The 25,263-nt window shown below is 34.2% G+C and overlaps 1 protein-coding gene across 4 annotated transcripts in view; it reads left to right on the forward strand.

The window, feature by feature from the left end:
- GABRG2 (gamma-aminobutyric acid type A receptor subunit gamma2) overlaps positions 1 to 25,263 on the forward strand; it is a 99,416-nt gene that overhangs the window by 39,545 nt on the left and 34,608 nt on the right. For all 4 annotated transcript variants that reach the window (XM_078365740.1, XM_078365741.1, XM_002744135.6 and 1 more), the window contains exons 5-6: positions 1,096 to 1,178; positions 3,712 to 3,849. In XM_078365740.1, the coding sequence (XP_078221866.1) occupies positions 1,096 to 1,178; positions 3,712 to 3,849 (221 nt within the window). The remainder of the gene's footprint in view (positions 1 to 1,095; positions 1,179 to 3,711; positions 3,850 to 25,263) is intronic.

The raw sequence follows: 25,263 nt of genomic DNA on the forward strand, positions 1-25,263 counted from the left end.
AATACATAATAATACTTATTAAATGAGGAAGCAATTCACTCTATCCAGTGCTCCATAATTAAGGGATTAGTAATTATTAGATATATTTTAACATCAGTAATTGCTCCACTGTATCATAAAATAATACATTCTTAATTCTTTTCAATTAAAAATTATACTAATTGGATAAACTCTTAAAAATAGATTTTCATAAAATAATTTCACTGCATCAACAGTAGTATCTGTACAATGTAAGAAATATAGCTAAAATATGACATTTTAAAATAATCAACCCATTGCCATTATAATTTGAGATTATATTCATACTTATCCAAATGTGGTCAAGACATCTGACTTTCAATTCTCTTTCCTGGAGTTCCAGCCCAAGACTTGAGACTCAGAAAATCTGTATGCTTTAGTAAGCCCTGCATACATAAACTAATTAAGACTCATTGGCAAACATTTTTCAAATGTATCTGCGTATGTGCATTTAACATTTCTTGTTTGCTATTAGGTATTCTTCTACCCTATAATATCCTATTTAATGACATCCTCTAGAATATCTTATTTAGTGACAGTGTAGTGTAGAATGTATGCCATGCCATTGTGTAACACAGGTATTTTTAAACTCACCTTTAGCAATTAAAGCTAATAGCTAACAAGTTCTTACAAACAGAAGGTCCTGATTTAATTAGTAAATAAGATCTTAGAATTATCAACATTCATTTACAAGCAAACAGTAAATGAGCTTAAGTTCTTGAAACAGTTGGTTCTGTTCAATTAAATATATTCACTGAGCAGCCTCACCTGAGCAACTAATTTGCAAAGAGAAAAACCAAAACCAAAAACTTCAGTGATCATACATTTTTAATAAATATAGTTGAGGTAAATAAGATGCTATTATTTGGTCTGTGAAAATGAACAGATTACATTAAGTCTTATGTAATTTTTTCCCTGGACTTGGTGGATTTCTTCATCGGGGAATACTTTGTGTTTTCAATCAGAATGTGAGGTTTTCTCTAGAAAACAAAAACAAATTATCATTTAAAATTGTGCAAATTTACAATTTAAAATTATGTCTAAAATCCATTTTATGTTTGATATCTTTCTACTTAGGTTGACAATTGATGCTGAGTGCCAATTACAATTGCACAACTTTCCAATGGATGAACACTCCTGCCCCTTGGAGTTCTCCAGTTGTAAGTAACATTTCCTCTATGTTTGCGTCCTCCCTCACCTACAGTCTTTCTGATCGCAGTGTTAATTAATTAAAAGAAGCATAAAGAATTGCAAAGTCATATTAAACTATGTTGTTGACTTTGATGATTTTGACCATCTATCTAATCATAATCCCAGGTCGCTCTGATTAAGACGATTCCGGCAAAAGGACTTATTTTATTAAGAATTACAAATAGTTTTCATTGAATTGCGAACTTTTAATAAAGTGGCAGTGGTTGCCTAGAGGCTTTTTTTTTTTTTTTTGTAATGAATTGTAAGTCCAAGTCTGGACTCAATAGAGAGGGTGCAGTCGTTAATTTATATCCTCTTCCTTTTTCTCCTATGGGCCTAGGAAGGGGCGATAGCAGCACACTGCTAGTTAAGGCCTACCCCACAGCAAAATTATTTCATTGATAAAATATATGTGAACTGCTACCTGACACACAATAAGATCAAATATGAAACCATTATTGTTAAATGATTATTTTTGTCAGATAGATAATAGAATGTGGCAAGGGGATCCATGATGATCTAACACAGATTATGCTTTAGTAACCTTTACAGATATATCCTGCCTGAACCAAAGCCAAGCAAACCTAAATTTCCCTACACATTTTCTTTACTATTTGTTCAGCATCTGTGAAAGGTCAATCACCCTTTTGCATTTTTTGTCTGCCAGTTGTGCATATTGGGCAAAATAAAAATCTGATTTGAGGTTTTAAAATTATGTTTGTAGAAATGTAATTTCTCCACAAGGGTGTCTGCCAAAGTTGATGACCAGAGAAGTAATCACCTATTTATCACTTCATCAATACCAGAGGCAACCAGAGGAATATTGTCACTGTACATCATATTTATCCAGAAAAATTCTCATTATAAAACTTATTCCATGTTTTACCAAATCCAAGAATGAAATATATTTAATTATAAAATTAAGGCTTCCCCAAAATTTAGAGAGGTTAGCCTTCCTTTCTTTTAATTTTCCAAGTGAGACTACTTCTTTCTTGCATCAGCTAAAACTCAAAAAACTGTTGATTCCTGTGCCATCAGGTGGCCAGTTGAAAACTGTCCTCTGAACCCAAACAAACACGATTTACAAAATTTAGTGTTACTTATTGCTATCAGAATAATTCAGTTACCAGCACATTCTCTGCAGAACGTTGTCTCATATTATCATTGTTTTTTTGTTTTGTTTTGTTTTGTTTTGAGACAGGGTCTTGTTCTGTTGCCTAGGCTGGGGTGTGCAGTGGTGTGATCCCAGCTCACTGCAGCCTTCACTTCTGGGGCTCAAGTGATCCTCCCACCTCAGCCTCCAGAGCAGCTGGGATTTCAGGCACATACCACCATATTCAGCTGATTTTTGTATTTTTTGAAGAGATGGGGCTTCATCATGTTGCCCAGGGTGTACACCATCATTGTTCTCCTCAATTTTCATCACATCCTACCGTAGCCCTCTCTATCCCCTGCAGCATTTCTCTAGGGACTCCTTTTTTCCCCTCTTTAATTAATGTAAACATATAATAGATAAAGCTGCATCCAAAGGAACAGAAAGGAGGAAATATGTGAGATTCTATTCCATGTACTCAATCAGTGTTCATAATCAAACTAATCTTTGATTAGTATTATTTATTATTACATAATTATTATCATTATTAGTATACCAATTGTTAAAATTATTTCTGGTTTTTTATTTATTTTCTTGAAAAAGCTAATTCTACAGTTGACTTCATAATAATGTTTGTCCATTCAACAAATATACATTGGCCATCAATTCCATGAGATAAGTGCTATTATCCTCCCTATAAGGGAACAGACACTTTAGGAGGAAAAATATACACTTGTCCTGGGAAATGGTACTCATAACCACGACTTTATCTCGCCTCCCAGTATTATGTTTTCAATAAATATTTTCTATCCAATTAGTACAAACTCATTGATATCTTCCTCTTAGCATTTCTACTTACTGCTGCCTTTAATTGTGTATTTCTGTGTATATTAAAATGGAATCCTGACAAGTTGAGAAAGAAAGATAATAAATAATTGAGGTTATTTTCTCCAACTATCCTCTACTTCAAATGTATTCTTTGGAGAATTTGAAGTCTATTCTGATCTTATTATTTTCTGTTTCTATGTGACTGAAATCTTGCTCTGTGGACTGCCTTTTATTATTCATATTTCTACTATTTATTCTAGACTGGTCACTTTGTATGCACTATTCCAGATGATGTAAACTATGCATATGCCATATATAAAGCCACATGTAGTATTCTTTCTATATCATTTAAATGATTTTCAAGAGTCAATTTGACCTTTGTACTTTAAAATATTACTTCCCATTAGGATGGGATGTCATTGTAATTTACGTCCCCACTGCAATGCGCTTTGGTCCAAGATCTTCACCAAGCTTGTAACTATCACTAACAGCCTTTACCTCATGTCCTGTTAATAGATGATGGTTGCCATATATGCTAATTTATAATAATTTTTAATGTGAGCTTTCCTATCTCACGGCAGATGGCTATCCACGAGAAGAAATTGTTTATCAATGGAAGCGAAGTTCTGTTGAAGTAGGTGACACAAGATCCTGGAGGCTTTATCAATTTTCTTTTGTTGGTCTAAGAAATACGACTGAAGTAGTGAAGACAACTTCTGGTAAGATGCACTTGCAAAGAATTTCAAGTGACCCTTCCAGAGTTGAAATTGTGATATACATGATTTGGAAGGTTTCTTTCTACGAATGATAATCAGAAAATTAAATGAAGTGTTTCAATTTTCTAGAGAAAATTGTAATTGAAATTCAAGTAGAATAAATATAAATATATTCTATCAATTTAAGCAAATTGGATTCAAATTGGATTAGTAAATTATTCCCTGATTTATTTAAAGAAAAATGAATATCAATTATGGAAAAAGAAAATATTTATTAGATGTACTTTTTTTTTTTAGAAAGTATGTTTTATAATAGAGTGAAATCACCACATTTCACACAGTCAGAATGATTTTTTTACAAGTGAGCATAGTGGAAATGGATTCAGTCTCCATTTAGTAGTTTAGTATTTTAAACTTGTCCATCCGTGGATAGCAGACCAAGCGTTGAGTATCAGCGAGGCCTGGGTTCAAATCCCAACTGTATCATTTATGAGCTACAGCTTATAACATTGGGCAAATGTATTGGATCTCTGAGATCAGCTTTTCCAGATACCTAATATGCATTTTAAAAATTGCATCACAAGGAGACTGTCTGTATGCAAAATATGAATAAAATAAAATACTTAGAATGATAGCTGGCATGTAGTGAGCACTTGGTCAATAGTAGCTCTTACTAATATTAATTATTATTATGGGATGTGAAGGAGGCATAATATGGTCAGGAATAAAGTAAATATTTTTATATGGAATCTTGAGATTTGTAATAATATCAATTAATTGACATAAAACCCTATGCCAGGCAGTTAGATATGTTTCCAGACCAGATCTGTCTCGTGGGTGGCCTGTTCGAACTCTCAGCAATGCTGCATATATTCTCCAGGCAAATTACTCCACTATTCCTTTTAAATTTTTGTTAATTTACATATGTTCAAATTTCAAATACAAACATTGTTCTCAGCTTACCACTTATTAAGATATCATTTGAAACATATTTTCAAGAGTTGAGCTGTTTTCTGTTGATTTATTCACTTACATCTGATTATTTTCTAGAATTCACAGGACATATTTTTTTGTACACAATAATTTGGAATCAGGCTTTGTTCTACCTTATAGAGAGAAGCAAATAAAGGACCTACACAAAGATGGAAATTTATGATTCTACTTTTAAAAGAAATCATCCTCCAAATCAAAGAGTTATCTGGCTATAACACTGTTTTCAGCATTTGCAGCTGTCTCATAAGGGAAGGCTCTTTTCTTTTGAAAACAATAATCTGAAAAAATATCCTAGTAATGCTTGAGTATATTCTTTTAAAATGGCCTTTTGTTCCCTTATTTACAAGAAACTTGACCATCACATACTAAACAATCTTTCATTTGGTTCAAAAAAAGTTCAGAATTGCCTTAGAACTGAAGTCTTCCATCTGTGAAAGAAAAAAAAAACACATGTAAAATTAATCTCCAATTCTTCATGCTTCCAGAATGAGAGATTGGGCATAAAGTTCTGTTGTATATTCATATTTCTATAATTATTCCAGCACTCTAAAACAGAACCCACAAACTCATGACTTGATGATTTCTTGTTTAGTTGTTTTGAGCCAAAGAGTGGTATGAAGGCCTAATGGCGGAGACGGAAGCTTTGATTTTACATCACAGAGCCTAACCTTACCCCTCCCCAATGCCTCTCATGTGGGGAATGATCCAGGGAATTTACTACCTATTAAGAGACACTTGTGGGAGAAAATCATCTACTTACCTTAATCACAGCAAAAAGAATTAACCAGGTCCCACAAGGCTGTTAATCTTCCCAAGGAAATCACAGCAAAACAGTATTGAGAAGATACTACATTTCACATTGAGTACGATCATGTAACTGATCTCAACTCCTTTGTGAGTCTTAATATTGTGGATAGCCTTCACAGTTGGCCTTCTCTTCCACTCCTAGTTCCTGCTGGTTGGTATTTTGTGTGTTGTACTACTTCAATGCGCACCTTGAAGAGAAAGGGCGGAACTGAAAATTAGTGTTGATAATCAAAAAACAGCCTGATTTCTGTGACAGTTGATTTTTTTTATAACTAGAAGTTTTTGCTTGATATTTGGTTGATTTCTGATGCTGTTCTTATCTTCAAAGCATAGCTCTGTAACTAATGAATATCTACAGGGAAGTTACATTCACAACTTTCTTGGGAAGTTATCAGGAGCTCAATCTTAGTCAATTATAATGTGATTTTCTTTTAGACTTGTGGTAAATGTATCTCCCTTTAAGATGCCTCTTTTGTAACTGGGCAGGAATATTGCCAAATTTTGACATAACTTAATGAAGGATTTTTTCAACCTTTATTCATTCAAGCTTTGTTATATCCAAGTAGTGACTGTACTTCTAATTCCTAATTATTTTTTCTTTAAATTGATTCATGAGGGGTTTATTGAAAGTAAAATGAATTTTATCATTTTGTTTTAACTTTTATTTTAAGTTCAAGAGTACATGTACAGGTTTGTTTTATAGGTAAACTTGTGTCACTGGGGTTTGTTGTATGGATTATTTCATCACCTAGGTATTAAGCCTAGTACCCATTAGTTTTCCTGATCCTCTTCCTCCTCCCTACCTCTACCTTCTCAAAGGCCCCAGTATCTGTTGTTCCCTTCTAGGTGTCCATGTGTTATCATATTTAACTCCCACTTATAAGTGAGAACATGCAGTATTTGGTTTTCTTTTCCTGTGTTAGTTTGATAAGGATACTGGTTTCCAACTTTACCATGTTCCTTCAAAGAACATGTTTTCATTATATATGGCTGCATAGTATTCCTTGATACATGGTATTTTTAGTGAAATTAACTTTTAAAGGAAATTTGTATAAGGACTATCACTGGAAAACCAGGACATTTGATAAAAATATAAGTGATGCAAAAATATGATTTAAAAACAAGTGAATACTCTTATAATTTAAGTGCATATATTTGTGTTCCCTAGACTTTGAATATGTTGAAAATCAGAGAAAGAGAGAGTAAAAGATATTAGAGCTTGAGTAAAGTGCAATTTGTACCAAATCAAAACGTTCTCTTTGATATAAACAGAAGAATAGAAGAAGCATTTCATATGAAAGAATTTGCATGCCAGGTGATTGAATGCTAGGTGAGAGTCCTTGCGTCCACCATCCGGATCATCTCTTTTATTATTAGTTTTATCTGTACTACAGGTGAAAAAAATATTTACCCTGCAGTAGATTGATAAGATTTGAAGAATATTTTTAATTTATTGTCAATATGCTAGAACAGATTCTGGATCCATGAGTTCTTCTTCAGACTGTAATTCCTTCCTGATTGTTCTATATCTGGTAAAAGAACCACCATTGCCCCAGTGAGCCAGGCGTGAACACTCAGAGTCATGTCTCTGCCTCCCACATCTAATGAATCATGAAGGCACTTATGCTTCTGAAATACCTTGTGTAACTGTCCTCTTTTCAGTTGCCATTGCCACTGTCCCAGTTCATGATTTTGTCTGTTCTCATCTGGAATGTGTCAGTAGCTTATTAAGTTATGTGCCTGCTGTCAGTCTCTCTTATCTCCAGTCTATGCTTTTCACCTTAATTATGAAAGCTAGCACTTACTAAGCACTAACTACATGCACCATAGCAAGGACTATGTGTGAATGATCTACTTTATCATAACCATAGTCACACTTACTATTATTAACACAGATGGTATCACTGCAGATGAGAAAATTGAGACTTCGAAGGGTTCATTTACCTGCAGGGAACAAGTGCATGTACAGAGACAGAAACTCAAATGGTCTGCTCTGAGATTCATGCTCTTAATCTCACTATTTGACTCCCATCATGGCCCAGTGAGCCCCTGATATACCCCTTGCATCATGTCTCAATAATCCAGTGGGTTCAATTAAGCATAACTGTTTCTAGTACGTAAGAATCTGATCTCAGGAACTTTCCGACATTGTTTTATATAATTCCCCAGCTTGTGAAAGAACTGATCTGTTAATATTTTTCTGTGATTAACTAACCAGTCTTACACTCACGTGGAATCCTAATCTCTTTCTGTTTTGAGTGGCTTCTTAATGCATCACTACCGTCTATGACTTTAGGGCTTAAATCAATGGCATCTCTTCAACAGTGCCTTCACTGATCTTAACACCAAAACAACTAAAACAGTTTTTAAGAATGTTCACCATTTGAGTTCGACAGCTCAGGTTTTAACACCAGCTTTGCCACTTACTAGTGGCATGACTTCGTATAAATCCTTTAATATATCTAAGCCCAATATCACCAGTATCAACAGGGTTGCTCCAAGGATTAAGAAAGATACTGCATTAAAAATGTGCTGACAAATGGGAAGCACTTGACAAATGGAAGGCAACATTATAACGATTATTATCACTATTATTATTATTTCATTAACTCCTCCAAGAGCATTTGCACCCACCTCAAGAAAACATGATTTCTGCCTCGTGTTGCTTTGGCACTTGTTTTACTCTCAGTCCCTGACCCATTACTCCACTACATAATCTTCACAGCAGAAACCTTATTTTAATCATCTCTAAGCCAGCCACCAGACTAATAGTCATCATGGACTATTAGTCTGGTGGCTGGCTTAGAGATAATTACAGGTAATTATTGAATTAATCACTCGTAACAATTATATTGATAAAACGATATATTGTTCATCAATGACATACATAATGCAGAATGCCATTGTATTTATGTTCCATTGCTCATTGTGTACTTTAAACCAGAAGAGTTTATTCTTTCTGTCATATACCCATGACCAGGTCTTCAAATTTTATCCATAATTTTTGACTCTTTGTTCTTCCCGTTGTCACTCTGAGATATGGGCTAGAAAAGTGGACAAATGAGTTTCTTAGGGGAACCTACATTGTTGGGATCCTCATGCCATTATAATGAATCACCAAGAAATAGAACACCTTTCTCCCAAATCAGAATACCATTACATTTGCCGTGTCGTCTTTAGCAATGCATCCAAAACATCAGTGTTCATGAAACGTCTTCATAATTATTTTCGGCATAACCATGCAAATTGTTTTGTTTTTGTTGTTTTTAATGCCACTTTTTTCCTTAGATTTCCCGTTTTAGTTATATTTTCCTGATTTTTATCACAAGGAATACATAACTAGGAAAATGAAAAATCTGTGTACCACTAAATTTATCTTCCTTTACACCAGTGACACGCAGATCACAATTTTAGAAACACCAGCTCATGAAGTTCATGCTTGTTGCCTGGTTTCTAAAATATTTACAATCTACTCTACATCTTTAAACGTTGTGCCTCATTTCCCATCATACTGTTTCTCTCCCTGAGATTTTCTTGATATGTTACGCCTATCCCAAAGTCTCTGCTCCTATTTATTTTATTATTCAATACCAAGCTCAAGTGTAACCTTCTCTGCCTACATCAATATTTACATACGAATAAAATGCTTCTTTAAATAAAGAACAATGGCTTCCACCTTTCAGGATGTTTTAATTTAAATGTCCTTGGTAAACTAAGGAAACATGCATAAAACTTGACTCATCACTTAGGTGATCTACTTTGGCAGAAAAAAAGGAAAGTAAAAAAAAAATACAAGTTAATGCTATTGATTTAATTAAAGACATTGAAAGCAGGAGACAAAAAAACCTAAATGAAATAAGAGAAATAAATAACTACGGCACCAATCCTCCAGTCTCCTCTTACTCCTGAGTCTCAGTGAGTTGTGAGCCTATTTTAGTCAATACTAAATTTTTCGAACTACTTGAAGCAGCGTAATATCTAAAAATAAACCAGTGATGATTGCACGGTAATAGATTTTAATTTTAATTTTAAGCTTCAATTTAGAAAGTTAACTTTGGTCTCAGGAGAGGAAAATGTATAAATTATGTAAATCGAGCTGGGCCTGGAGCAGCCATGGGGAAGTCACTTACCTTCCCTGGGATGAAATTTCCTTATCTGTAAAAGGAGTGCATTTGATTAGATGCTTCTTTAAAGTCCTTGTCCTCAGCATTTATTCGTAATCCCTGATACAACCAAGGTTACATTGTCAGTATCCTAATGTAAAAGCCATTTTCTTTATAAATGAATATTTTTCTAGAATGTTTTTTCTTAATCAAGTTTTCAATATATTTTAAAAACAAGTGCAAAAGTGAACTCCTTGGCATTTAGGTTTTTAATTTAGAGGAAACAGTTCTCCCCCTCCATCTGTTTTGTTCTTAGTAATATGATACCACACACATTAAAGAAAAATGTTAACCAAAAATGATAAGCTATTTTCTTTCCATTGTGATTCTGGAATATTAGTATATTATGTTGAAAATCACATATTCGGGTTTTAAATTCCAAGGTTGTGTTCACATTACCTAGCGGGGAGATAGTTTTTAAGGTGTGGCAGGAGATGATGACATAGAGAAGTTCTGTGAAATCAAAGGAAAATTGTTTGGTTTGAAGGTGACACACGTCATTTCTGCTTACATTCTATTGGCAAGAACTAGTTGCATATTCCCATAGAGATAAATTGAGGCTGGGAAATGTAGCTCAATTTTGGGTTAGGAAGGAACAGTGGGTTTTATGACTTTCTAGCAACTATGCCATATGCACAGTGGTATTTTATTTCTCACATGAAGCTTCTGAGAAACAGACTGTTATTTTGCAAGACAGAGGAGGAAACTAAAGTTTAGATGGGCTAAGTTATTTGTTTAAGGTTATTCAGTGGGTAGAGTTTTTTTATACAGATCCAGAAATTTACTCCATAAAGAGGAATTAGAATAAAAACTATTCCTAAGCTTTATAATAGTTACTTTCACAGAAACATGCAACAATGAAGGATTAGCACTTCATATGATAGCCATATATATGAATCAACAATATGTTAACCTGCAGGAATAGCAATTATATTTAGATATAGCAGAGGTATCAAGTGAGAAACTTAATTTAGCAATTACATCCTTTCATTTTTCATAAAAGTTACTTACTGTTTATGGGATGTGAGTATTAGTTACTAGTGAAGTGGACCTACACATGACCATTTCAATCTGGCTTTAACTCAGAAACTGCTGAATCTAGTGTATTTGTGAAAACGTGTTCTTTGAAAAAAATTCCATTTGAGAGAATATATAATAAATGGTTTGCATGGCTACTATTTATAATAAATTTAAAAATTAATATTTTTAACAACAACCATGTCTAAAAGCATTTTTTAAATCCAAGTTGTTGGTATTTTCTAACTCAACTGAAAATCCTATTTAGCTATATTTAAGAGACACTTAAATCAGTGTGACTGATATAACTAATCTATCTCTCCAAAAAAGCTGCTGCCCCAAAATAAATTTAAAACAATTTTTTTTGAAAATGCAAAAATGTGAGTGAGAGAATGAAGACTGAGCCTACAGAGATGATACTCTACACACAAACTCATTGAAGATTGCTTTTGCCCTATTTGATGTAAGAGAGTGATTCCTTCATCTTATTTTTCCAGTTTCAGAAAATAATGCTACTCAGCATTGCAGATATGCACTTTTAAGCATATCACTAACTGGAAAGTACAGCAAATAGCTATGAGAAAAACAATATATTCTTTTTACAGTATTTTACCTTCTTTTTTTAAAAAGGAGATTTTTATGAAGGCCACAGCATTGTGTTGCACAATATTCTAGAAAAGAATTTGTGGGGCATACAGATTAGGGGCTGACTAGAGCTTACTTACAGTTCTCACCTGCCACTCAGTGTATTTCATTTAAAAGACCAAGAACATCTAATTTTAGTAGTACATCCAGCAAAACAGAAACAGACAGTAAAACCCTAAGGAAAAAGGATTAACCAATATGTTAAACATGATTTATAATGTCATTTTTTTGTTTGCTTTTATTTATTTATTTGTTTGTTTGTTTATTGAGACAAAGTCTTGCTCTGTAGCCCAGGCTGGAGTGCAGTGCCAAGATCTCAGCTCACTGCAACCTCTGCCTCCTGGGTTCAAGAGATTAATCCTCAGCCTCTAGAGTAGCTGGGGTTACAGATGCACAGCCACCATGCCTGGCTAGTTTTTGTATTTTTAGTAGAGATGGGGTTTCACCATATTGACCACACTGGTCTCAAACTCCTGACCTCAAGTGATCCACCTGCCAGGGACTACAGGCATGAACCAGCGTGCCCAGCCTGGTTTGCGGGGTTTTTCTTTTCTTTTCTTTTCTTTTCTTTTCTTTTCTTTTCTTTTCTTTTCTTTTCTTTTCTTTTCTTTTCTTTTCTTTTCTCTTCTCTTCTCTTCTCTTCTCTTCTCTTCTTTCTTTCTTTCTTTCTTTCTTTCTTTCTTTCTTTCTTTCTTTCTTTCTTTCTTTCTTTCTTTCTTTCTTTCTTTCTTTCTTTCTTTCTTTCTTTCTTTCTTTCTTTTTGACTGATTCTTGCTCTGTTGCTCAGGCTGGAGTACAATGGCATGGTCTCAGCTCACTGCAAACTCCACCACCAAGGTTCAAGTGATTCTCCTGCCTCAGCCTCCTGTGTAGCTGAAACTACGGGTGCCTGCCACCATGCCAGCTAATTTTTGCATTTTTTAGTAGAGACAGGCTTTCACCATGTTGACAAGATCAGGAGTCCTGAACTCCTGATCTTGTGATCTGCCTGCCTTCACCTCCCAAAGTGGTAGGATTACACGTGTGAGCTACCGTGCCCGACCTGCTTTTATATATGGATATCTCTGCTGTTCAAAAAATTGACAAGTGCTTTACATTTAACATAGAAAACACATCATAGATGTCTAATTTTTCACATTTCTCTGTTTTCCAGTTTATCTACACCAAAATTAACTACTCTGTGGTACACCATGTTTCAGAATGATGACAAGAAAATACACTAAAAAGTTATATTTTCTTAAAATTAGTTCTTCCATGTCCACCACAAACCTAATCGTTTGCCCATAAGCACTTCGCTACCAGCTTTATAAGATGATATCTTTCTTTAGAAACACTGAAGTACAACAAATAAGTTACATTGCTGACAAGAATCAAAGATGAAAGCTTCAGTTTAGACAATTGAGTTTACTGGATTAGTTGCCAAACATGATTTCTAATTTCATTATACTCACGTGACTAATAGCACCATGTACCTTGATTTTCATCGTTACATCTATTGTTAACTGCTAAGTGGTGAAGAGCTATGTAGTATAAAAGACAATGTGTAATTCATGAACTGTGTAATTGCTCCTAGTTAAAGAGGTAATGCAATCATGGACACCAATTGTAATCACTTAATGATCACATTCCCTTATGGGTGGTTTCCTGTTACCAGTATTGGTGACTAAGTGTGAAGTAGGATTGGTACAAAAATAAAAGTTTAGGGCTAAATAAAGATCAAGCTGAGTTGTAATTTCACTTACTGGGAAATTACTCCAAAGAGGTAAAGTCAGAGCTTCTGAATTGGTCACCTATTATCTGACTCCTGCCTATAGAATGGGTTTTTTAGGATGGTCAGAGTTAAATTTTATTTTATTTATCAGCTCATATTAAACAACTGAGAATTTTCGTGGAAATGTAAAGCATTTTTATATCTTAAATATCTGGGAAAGCTCTCATTTCCATGTAAAAAATATTTATGTTGTCTGTCTCAACATGTGAGTCATACAATCTCCAGTTTACCAAAGTCTCTATCACTCCCTGTTCAATTTTCAGAGTTGTGTTTACTACTTGAGCCACTGTTTTCATATTTTGGAAAGCAATGTGTATGTGTATCTCAATGAAAATGGGGAAAATAAAAGATCAGTCTCAAAACGAGAGCAATATGTACCTGTAGAGATGAAGAATATTATTTTATCTTTTAGAGGCAAACAGGATTTTTCTATCACAAAATGACACTCTAAAAAATGAATGTTAAAACCATGACTCAAGGTTTGCCTGAAAAAAAAAATATTAGGTGAATTGCAAAGAAGTGCCAGAATCTTGTCAGTCTAGGTCTTACCTTCTTTTGACATTCTGCTACTGGGCTTATGTATCATAAATATCTAACATAAGTAAATTCAAGTTTATTCAGTTTATCTCTACTAGCCACCTTCATGGAAGATGGATTTTGAATAAAAATAAAACTGTGAAGTTCTATATACAGACATCTGTGCCTGTAGTCTTTGCTGTCTTTTAGTTAGTTTTTCAACTCACATGTAAGCAGCTAAAAACTTTGTTGCGATTTTGCTTTGTTGCCTCTTTGTTTTGTTGCTATTTTGCTTTGTTGCCATTTTATTGCACATTAGCAGTCTTGCATTGTCAATCAAATTGATGCTTTGTCCTTTTGTGATTTTCTGAAGATCTACCCAGTTTATGTTCTGCAATAAAACCCTATTCTTCACTTACTTTAATAAAATGAGGCAGCTGCATATAGAGCTCTACGTACTGTATGATTCCTATTTAAAGGTTTCCATTTTGGTTCTGTTATCATGCAGCTGAATGACCTCAAGGAAGTCATTTCTCTTTGAACCTGTAATTTCTTCATCTCAAAATATATAAAAATCATACTAGACTTATTTTGAAGGTCTACTTCACTCTTAAAACACTGTGTCATATTTCCTCCTGTTTTCCATCTCTGTGATGAAGCAAACGTCTGGTGGGTGTTTGTGTTCTCTGTGTCCCCCAGAATTCCTAATGAAACTTTTATCATGTTTTCTTATTATGTCACATTCAGAAATTAACAGATCTACTTTGTCAGTCACATGTGGAGATCTTAAGTGAAGGGAGGGGCCCAGGGTGTTGCCGTGGAGATGGCTGATAAATTAGCTAAGGTCTAATAAAGTGAATTCAGCATGGAAACACAGATCTGCTGTGAGTGGGAGAAACAAGGGTGGATACTAATTGAATTTACTGTGAATGAGAGAAATTGGAGATGGGGGGTGGATCACGAGGTCAAGAGATTGAGACCATCCTGGTGAACATGGTGAAACCCCATCTCTACTAAAAATACAAAAAATTAGCTGGGCATGGTGGCGCGTGCCTGTAATCCCAGCTCAGGAGGCTGAGGCAGGAGAATTGCCTGAACCCATGAGGAGGAGGTTGCGGTAAGCTGAGGTTGCACCATTGCACTCCAGCCTGGGTAACAAGAGTGAAACTCTGACTCAAAAAAAAAAAAAAAAAGAAAGAAAGAAACTGGAGATGGGATGAAGGTAGGATGGTGGTTGTGACAAGGCCTTCAGAGAGCAAGGAATAGGCACTCAGGTCTTCAAACAAGAAGACTTGCAATCAAGAGTGCATAAAAGGACCTTAATGTATTAGCTTATTATTATGTTTTTACTATCTTAATTTTATAAATTGGCTGAATATGTATAGTTCTGTGAATTGGCAGTCAAAATAATAATGACACTGCTACCTCTACAATAATAATAATGATAGTAATAAGATATGCTAACATTTTGAAGCTCTTTCTACACATCATCTCATTCGTTTTTCACAGCCATTCTATAATGTGATTCTCATTTTCCAGATGAAATTATCAGGTAAAACCAAACTTATAGAAAAGTTGACAGAGGGTAAAAACCTTGTTCAATATCATGGTGTAAGTTACTGAATAAACACTCATCTTTCCTGACTGACAATCTGATTGCAATCCAATGATGAATTAAACACCAAGTTGTGCATGTGTGTGTGTGTGTGTGTGTGTGTGTGTGTTTCCAGAAAGACTTACTCTTGTCCTTATTTCTCTATCTAGTGTGTAATTTGTGTTCCTGTTCTTGTTTTGGTATCTATCTATCTATCTACCTATTATCTATTCTTTATCAATTTATCTAAAGGTGATTGCATATAAGCATGGTAGAATCAGTCTGTATTTGTTAGCTTAATCTAGATTATGCTATGGTAGCAAATAATCCTCAAAACCTTAGTGGTTTAAAGTAAGAAAAAAAGTTTACATTGCGCATATTGTTCTCCCTCCTGTGTTTCTACATTCTGTGGCACATCATTCTCATAGCCAAAAGGGGAAATAATAGAAAAGCAAGTGGTCCTTAAAGCTTCTGCTTTGTGGGTCATAAGTAATTTTGACTCGCAGTCTAGTGACCAAAGCAAATCCCTTGAACAAACCTAATGTTCATGGAATAAGATGCACACTGCTTTCACACAAATGGCCACAGGGAAGGCTTCCATAGGGATGAATTTCATAAAAAGGGGCAGCAAATATCTGAATTACAAAACTATCACCAACAATTAATAATAATATAATCCTTTATACTACACGTGTCTCACCTACCTGGCCGTATCAGAGGGGCCCAGTCACCAGTTCTCATGAAGTCTTCTCTAGAAGCAGTGGGGCAGGCAATACTCTGTGCGATTCAATTCTGCAGTATGAGACTATAACTTTGACCAAGATCCCGTCTTCTTAGAGAGTTTGAAAGGAATTCCTAGTCATGTGAATGGAGAATAGAGTCCTAGGCAGGTGATTTGCCAGTTTTAGTTTCTGTTGGTTTTCAGACCTTAAGATCATGTTGCAGGATAAGTCACTTTTAGAAAGAGATACCATACTCTCAGAGAAAGTACAGCCCAAGTATGCAAATGTCTCTCTGAGAATTATCCACTTAAAAGAGACTGTTTTGGGTCAAGTCTGTCTCACTTTTTCAGTGACCTATAGCATGATTTCCTGTTTTGCAAAAGTTGGTTTCAGAAGGGCAAGTAAGAACACGTGATATTAACATGAAAATGATCATAGGGTGATGGGAACTATCACATTTTATAAACATAAGCAATTTTTTTTTGCTGTACTGCTGAGACAGCTTTATTAATTATAAGTCCAAAATATTGGTCCTGTACTAAATTCAATTTTATAGTTATTAGTCAGTGGTAACTTCTAAAAAACAATAAACCAGAATCATCTCTTGTCAGTAGGAGGAAGTAATTGAACATGATTTAATAAAGAACAACGACAAAATAATGTAATTGTCTTGGTTGTTCTTACTCTTTGCATGGAAAAATATCTTTAATGTCTCTAACAGTCCTGTGTAAGAGGAAGATATTGTCAAAAAGAGAAGTTTTAAGCAACTTTTAAAATGTTTTCCTGTATTTAATCTTAACAATTGAGGTGTGATTTAACCTTTCCTTTTATGAAGCATTCTTAAAAATAATCACGCTCCTCTGTTTTATAGATAAAGTACATGAAGCATAGTGCTACCAATAATTTAAAACATTGCCATACGGCTAGTTATTATTAGAAGTAGAGCTCATTAACAAGCATAGGGGACTCCAAGCAACTGTTCTCTCCTCTACCCAAGACTGAATTAATATAAAACAGAATCGCCACTTCATTGGTTGACATTGAATAATTGAGTAGTGAGAGATCTTTTGGTCCTAAAAATCTGCCGCCATTAATATATGCGCAGATAAGTAGTGTCGGTAATGATATGATGATGATGATGATGATGATGCAGACGCTAAAGTCGACTTTGATTGGGCATCCCACATATGAAAGACACCCTGCTACGCACTTCACAAGAACTGTGAACCTGAGACAATTTTTTGCAGGTTTTTGAATTATAGATTCAAATCCTGAGTCAGGATTTAATCTGGGAGTCAGCCCTAGAATTTTTGTTGGATCTTATTTGTAGGTAGTAGTGATTTGGTATAGCAGTTTTGTTTATTTTTTCTCCTCAAATCTTTTTCTGCCATCCATAGTAGTTTTCAAGAATAAAAAAATGTTGATGTTCACAGAGGTTTGTGTGCGTGTGTGTGTATCTGTAATAAACCTAATAAAAACACATATTTTCAAGGTACTCATGCCAATTTTGTAGTATAACAGCCTGATTAGTTTTATTAACTGCAGCTAATGGCAATAAGGTTTTGATAATTAACTCTATGATATCTAGTTTTCTTTTTATAAAAATAATAATGAGGAAGTAACAGGAGAATCTTGACAGTTAAAATGCTTCCCATGACCTGACATATTATCTGTATCTCCAAGGAAAACTCTGTATAATTACATGGATACTATAATAGCAAAACTAGGCTAGAAATGAGAAGATCTGGCTTTAAGTTCCAGCTAAACTTATGAATATGTGAGTATATTTGAGCAACTCACGTAGCCTCTTACATTTCACTTTGCTTCTCTGTAAAATGGAAAAAAAAAGTATACTTGCTCTGCCAAAGTTGCTAGAAGACTGAGGTATGTATTTGAAAATGCTTAGGAAATTGTGGCTAGCTTTGAAAATAGGTGATAATGTGATCGCAGTATCATTTTTCCCCCATCTTTTTCATCCCTTAATTTTACCCTTGAAATAAAAATGTTTCTTCATGACAACTTCTTTAAAAACTTCCAGGCATATTTAAGGGCTCTAAGAAAATAAGTGATTTATAATTTTTTTTTAAGTTAGTAAAGCCTAGTGCTTGATGCTTGATGCAATGGTGCACTCCAGTTCACTCTGCAACCTTCCATTCAGACTATAGACTACAGAAGTTTTCCTTGGTGAGCAGGTCTATGGAAACCTACCCCCAAAAGTGGCGGGATCTGAGAGGCTGAAGAAAAAGGGTGTCAAATCCAATTTCTCAGAAAGATACATTTAATAGAGACTTACAGACAGAAGCAATGTCTAAGGTAGTCACAAGATGGTAGATTCCTGAATCTGCCTTCCAAAAAATATCTTTTATATGTATCAAGCTTTTTGGCTAAACATGCACAGGTAGTCATGTCTCAGACTTTCTTGCAAAGCTTTTGACCACTGGGGAGGTTAGATAAACATCTTTATGAGGGGTTATATTTGCTGTGAGAATACTTTGGTATTCAGGAATCACAGATTGTGATGGATTTGCTTCAACACGGTGTCACTTTTACCATGGAACAGGCTGTTTGCATACAGGAAGCTGTCTTTTAATAGCTGTCCCCAAAAGTGGCTTTGGAAGAAAAGTACCCGAGAACTTGGAAAATAAGTACTAGTTGATTTGTTGGTAAATCATGAATAGCTTGTAGTGTACACAACACAACACCCATATTCATGCATGCAAGCACATATTTGCTATCAGAGAAGTTAATTATTTTCCATTTCACATAAATAACAGTGCTATATGCCATAGTTATATAATAAAGACAAATCATGCAACCCAGAGAAATGCTGGGCTTGCCTAGTCAAGTTCCTTTATTTCATATATATATATATATATATGTATAATATATACACACACATATATATATACATATACACACATACATATATATGTAAAATACATATATATGTGTATATGTATATACACACATATATGTGAAATAAATATATATGTATATGTATGTATGTATATATATATTCATATATATGTATGTATATATTCACTTCTCTGTACCTTATATATACCCCATATATTTTATTTTATATATATATTATTTCAGATATATATACACAGACATAAATATATATCTGAAATAATATATATATAAAATAAAATATATGGGGTATATATAAGGTACAGAGAAGTGAAATGGTACACTTAAGGTCTCTCAGCTTCTAGTTTCATAGAAAGCAATCATGTAAACATTGGTTTCCATATCTCATTTCAATAGCCCTCTCTCAAGATTCCCTGGTAAGTTACATAATTCAAAATTTTACTTTGACAGGTCCTCTCTCATGCAGTAGATATTAAAGTAAAACAGAATAAAGAAAAATGAAAATCAAGAGAAAAAATGACTGAATTAACAAGATGACCAATATTTACATTTGCTGAGACATGTCAGCTTTCAATGATTTCTGAGGAATAACAGTATTTTTGATAGTGTTTGTAATTATTAATTATTAGGTGGAATATCATGGAGTGGTGAATGAAACACTAGAGGATGAGTCTTTCAACCCGGGTTCTACAACTAGGACTGCTTCTAACTTACTGCATTGCCTTGATCAAATCCTTTCATCTGTTTGTGCTTCAGTTTCCTATCAGTTTGATGTGCATATTAGCAGGTTGCCTTTCTCAGAGAAGTGTAGAAAGGATCAAATGAAATAAGGAATGCAAAAATGTTTTGTGACATGTTGGGAAAGCAGCATATAGGCAGATCGGAATCATGATCATTGCTGTAATAGTCATCTGTAAGACACCTGCAGGTCTATACACACACACACACACACACACACACACACACACACACACACACATATGCCAGTAAGCAAATTGAGACATGAAATAAATGAATCATTTCATGTCTCAACTCTACAGGGAGCAATGCTGAGAGTATGACTCAAGTTCCTGCTTCTCACTTTTGGGTTCCTGTGATCAGATTTTGTCATAAGAAGGATGACAAGCTGATAACAATCCAGGGTGTTATTAAAGCAACACGAAAGGCAAAATTCTGACTTTTCTGCCACTTTGGTGGAAAATTGCTATTAAAAGATCAAGGCTAAATATGGAAATAAAGGATAAAAAAAGCTACACTCAGAGGAAAACAGAGGAAGGTGGTATTGGAATGTCCCCTAGGATTAATACACTTTAACCTAAAGTGAAAAAGGGACTGGTAGCATTGGACACATTTGAGGTCCCCAGGGGCATTTGAGAATGCTGGACCCAGTTAAATGCAGTCCTTTAACTCTTTTGGGAATTGAAAATTAAACTCTCAGATAAGAAATGTAGGATGGAAAACAATTTGAAATTAGACTCCACAGAGAGATACAGGGAGATATTTAAGAGAATTATTCTTTCATATCAAAATGCTCAATGCATTCTCTTGCCTGTAAGTGGGGACACAAGGAAAATTACAAAACTTAGCATTAGTGCTAGTCCGTATTCTGTCTGGGGATGAGAGAAGCAAATGTTATTTCCTCCTAAAAACTAATGACCTATTTTCAACTTTCCAAATTTCTATCAGGATAATTGCTGTTTACTTCACGAGTTCATAGTTACCCAATATTGTAATAATTACTAACATGTTTTATTTGTTGAAAACTACTATGTGCAGCAAACTACCCATAGCACTTTGTTTATAGCATCTCATAATTCTTATAAGAACTTTGAAGTAGATATATGATTACTACCCTACTTTCAGAGATCAGTTCATTGGTTATTTATTCTCAGCCTCCTATGTTCCCAAATAGGATTCAAGACGGTAAATTTTTCTTGAGCAGCCCACAGTCCAACGAAATGACAATGAGACAGATGTAACTGAACATTACATTATTTTTACATGAATCTCTATGTGCTAAGCCTGTTGAAGCACTTACCATACACAAAAATCTATGGTTTTTACTACAACCAAGCACATCAATGCCTACGTGCTTCAAAAGCATGTCATTCTCATTTTTATTTTTTTGAATGAAGATATCATTATCCTAAATATACCTTAAATTCTTAAAATACCTTAGGATATGTTTGGAATATAATTTGAAGGTATTGGTACAGTCATAATGCTGTTTAAGAGCTATTGTAGTTCTTAATTGTGACGGCTCTAGGGGCTTATTTTTAGCAAGTTGCCCACTTCCACCCACTCCTCTTCCTGGCATTTGGAATGATCGCCCCCATGCTTGCCGTGCCTGGTGCCTCTCAGACAGAGGCTGGTGGGAGAGATGTATCTGCACAGTCCATCTGCCAGCCCTGCACAGAAATAACTGGGGTTTACTTGAGAAGACTTTGCTAAAACCTTAGACAGTAACAAAGGTGATGTTTCCATAGCTGTGCGAACTTAACACTAAGTCAGGTACTAGATGGTTTATACTGGACTTTCCCTGTCTTTTACATTCAATTTTGGGCCCATGAAAGTACCAGGCATGACCTTTGCACACATACATATGTGATCTGCCGGTAATTCTATATATGATAGTCATTTGACATTGTGTCCAACATTTCCATCCACCCTCAGTCCCTTAGGGGTTCTTTCTCAGGTCTAGCAGAATATAATATAATAGATCACACTCAAAGGGAGTATTAAGCTCTTTTTGAGATTATTACTCTAGCATTGAAGTTTCTTGTCTAAATATGACGTTATGCCTACTTGAGTTCTCTGTACAGTGGAGATAATAGAGATTTGCAGTTAGGACTCCAGAACTGTAGCTTTTGCTTGGCTATTCATCTTTCAATATAAGATATAGACTTGGGAGGATCCTGGATGAGGTATCAGACAATAGAGATGGCATGTGAGCTCTCACACCATCTCTGCAAGCTGCATGAACTCGGGCAGTTTCTAATCTACCTTAATCACAGTTTCCATGCCTATAAATAGGAACTAAATACTCAATTTATCTGACCATATAGGATCCTTGCAATTATTAAATGAGATTAAACTATATGAAAATTGCTCTGTAACTGCAAAGCACAGCGTAACTTTACAGGACCATTTAAGCTGTATCATACAAGAACAGATCTAGCCCGTTTAGATTAAGAATTCCCATTAAAACCTGGTAGTAAAAAGCCAGCATTGTTATCTTTAACCAAGATATTATTCAAATAGATACCTTGTTCATTATTTGTTTAGTATTTGCTGAGCACGTATTGTACATAAAACACTGTTATCAGGCCGGGCGTGATGGCTCACGCCTGTAATCCCAGCACTTTGGGAGGCCGAGGCGGGTGGATCACGAGGTCAACAGATTGAGACCATCCTGGTCAACATGGTGAAACCCCGTCTCTATTAAAATAAAATTAAAAAAATTAGCTGGGCATGGTGACGCGTGCCTGTAATCCCAGCTACTCAGGAGGCTGAGGCAGGAGAATTGCCTGAACCCAGGAGGCGGAGGTTGCGGTGAGCTGAGGTCGCGCCATTGCACTCCTGGGTAACAAGAGCGAAACTCAGTCTCAAAAAAAAAAAAAAAAAACCAAAAAACAAAAAACACTGTATCAAGGACAATTAGATTCAAAGTTAAGGCAAGGATTCCAGTTTCAATAAGCTTAAAGTTTTAGTCATTCATCTCAATTATTATAAAACTGTAGAAGGAGTATGCTTTTTACTGAAACTTCCCTCTGTCAAAAGTATGGACCAATGTCTGTGGCAATTTGAACACTAGATGCTTGTGGGTCATTCCATTGCATGTCCACATACTTCTGTTGAATTTAATGTTCATTCAGCGTCAGTTGTGTTTCCGCCCAAACGTGTTAATGAATGCTGAACTATTATTTTAATGATACAATTTCCATATTACTTAATTAGATGTGAGCTAATGAATGGTAAATGTTTATAAAACAATACATATTAGAAATAATTTTTACACTTGATATTTTTTAAATTGATGAATTTGGATATGATTTGTATATGAAAGATGACATTTGGATAACCAGTTGGTAGACTCTTGCTCAAAGCAAAAGAGCTTTGGATCTTTATTTTTTTTAATGGTGAACAAAGTGTATATTTTGTAGAATTTTAGTTAAAAATGCATGTTGAAACATAGTATCAATAATACTCATTAATAACTTAGATTCCTTTCACCAACTGACCTAGTACAAGCTCTTTTTGTATTTGATAAGAGGATTTCTCCTCTATAAGACTGAATATAGATACAATGCCACAAACATACAATTTTATTTTTATCTCCTTAGTCAATACTTAGTGCCTGGCATATACTAGGTGCTCTTTAAAGGTATGGTGGAATTGAAGTAGGTAACTAGAAGAAAAATCATGAAATGGAAGCATTTGAAATGAATTTTGCAAATAGGGAGAAATTGGGTTTGATAGTGATGTGAACAGAACAGAAAGAGCATCAATATGTCCTCTTGAGATCAAGGGATTATGGTTTAATGTAATTTAAGGCATTTGAATTTCTACATCTATAAAATGTAGAATAGCTGGCAGTCAAAGGGTCATATAGACACTATGCATGTGTGAATAAATTAGAGCTGTCATTAACTTTCCAATGTCTTAGTGTCACTGAGGGCAAAAGTCAGGTTTAAAAACATTCTTAACTTTCAATTACATGAAATGTACAACAAAATTTGTGAAATTGGATGAGTTTCAAATATATCTTTCTTAATTCCTCTAGAATACACACAAACACATAAAAGTAAATGCTTATTTTAAAATTTGACAAGGTATATATTTATGTAAATGGAAGTAATTTTAAATTATTTAGAACCAAAATAAAATTTCATTGGCTAAACGTAGGGAGGAAATTGAATACTTAAATGCAATTCACAGATCCTATATCCTAATAACCATGAGTTAGACCTCTGCTGCAGTGTTGCCTCTCTTAAAAGCACACCAATGCCAAATGTGGGTGAAGGGGAGAAAGGAAGCAAAACACACTGCCATGTGTGTACCTATGCAACTGTCTTGCATGTTCTGCACATGTACCCCAAAACCTAAAAAGCAATAAAGAATTTTTTAAAAATATGTTAAACATTAAAAAAAAGCACACCAAAACAAACCAAAAATAAACAAACTGGACAAATATACACATACACAAATTTTAAAACAGACAAAAATAATTCAAGACTTTTAAAAAATTAAATGATTACAGAATTTGCTTACACTGAATATATTAAAAAGAGAATTGGTAATCTATATAATCCATTCGTCGGTCATATGTACTATTGAAGGGTTTCATCACTAGTATACAGACATGTCACAAATAATCTGTTTTATACTTCAGAATATTTAATGTTATTTTATCTCCATGACAAATGGCCCATTGTATTTTAGTTGTCTTGAAATATTATTTTAAAAAGAGAGAAAGAAAAAAAGGAAAGATCAAATAAAGCAAAAAAGAAAGACTTTCACAAAGATACATCTAGATAAATGGCTTCATCAGTGAATATATTTAAACATTAAAGAAAAATACTATTCTTATATGAACTATTTGAGAATGGAAAAGATAGAACATGAATTTTGAGACCATTAAAACCTGACATAATAATCAAAGACTTTGTAAGGCAAATAAGAAAATTTTAAAAAGGAAGGAAAAGAAAGAAAACATTAAAATAACCTTATTTTGTTGATTCTAAAGTTTTTATTTATTTTTTATTTTTATACCTTTAATATTTAGACATTTTGAAATCAATACTATAATATCTTGCACTATATGTCTGGGAAGTAGCTTCCGGCACAGTCAAGAAAGTACCAATATGAAAATACCTTAGAATATATTCAACATGAAGATCATTGTATATTTGAAAACAAAGTGTTTAATCATAATTAAAAAATAACTACTTAAATGTTTTAATATTCTACAAAGAGTTAACTAATTATATTTGAGAAAAATGTGAGGCATATGTATTATTTATTTTCTATTAATAAAATCTGAAAATCATCCTCCTAATGTTATTTTTTTCTACATTCTATTTCTTCACACTTCAGACATTAAAAGTCAACAATGTGTTTGCTTGGAATTAGTCATGGATAAGCTATATTCATCTTTATTGGACTCTAATAATGTTCTATGTATATGAATCTTTCCTTTAATGAGTATTATTTATAGAATTATTTTTGTATGGTGATGGTATTGTCATATGATACATCTATATTTAAACAAATTTTCCTGTGGAACTTGATGGGCATTAACCAATACAAAATAAT

The sequence above is a fragment of the Callithrix jacchus genome, chromosome 2, assembly GCF_049354715.1.
Source record: "Callithrix jacchus isolate 240 chromosome 2, calJac240_pri, whole genome shotgun sequence".
Classification (NCBI taxonomy): domain Eukaryota; kingdom Metazoa; phylum Chordata; class Mammalia; order Primates; family Cebidae; genus Callithrix; species Callithrix jacchus.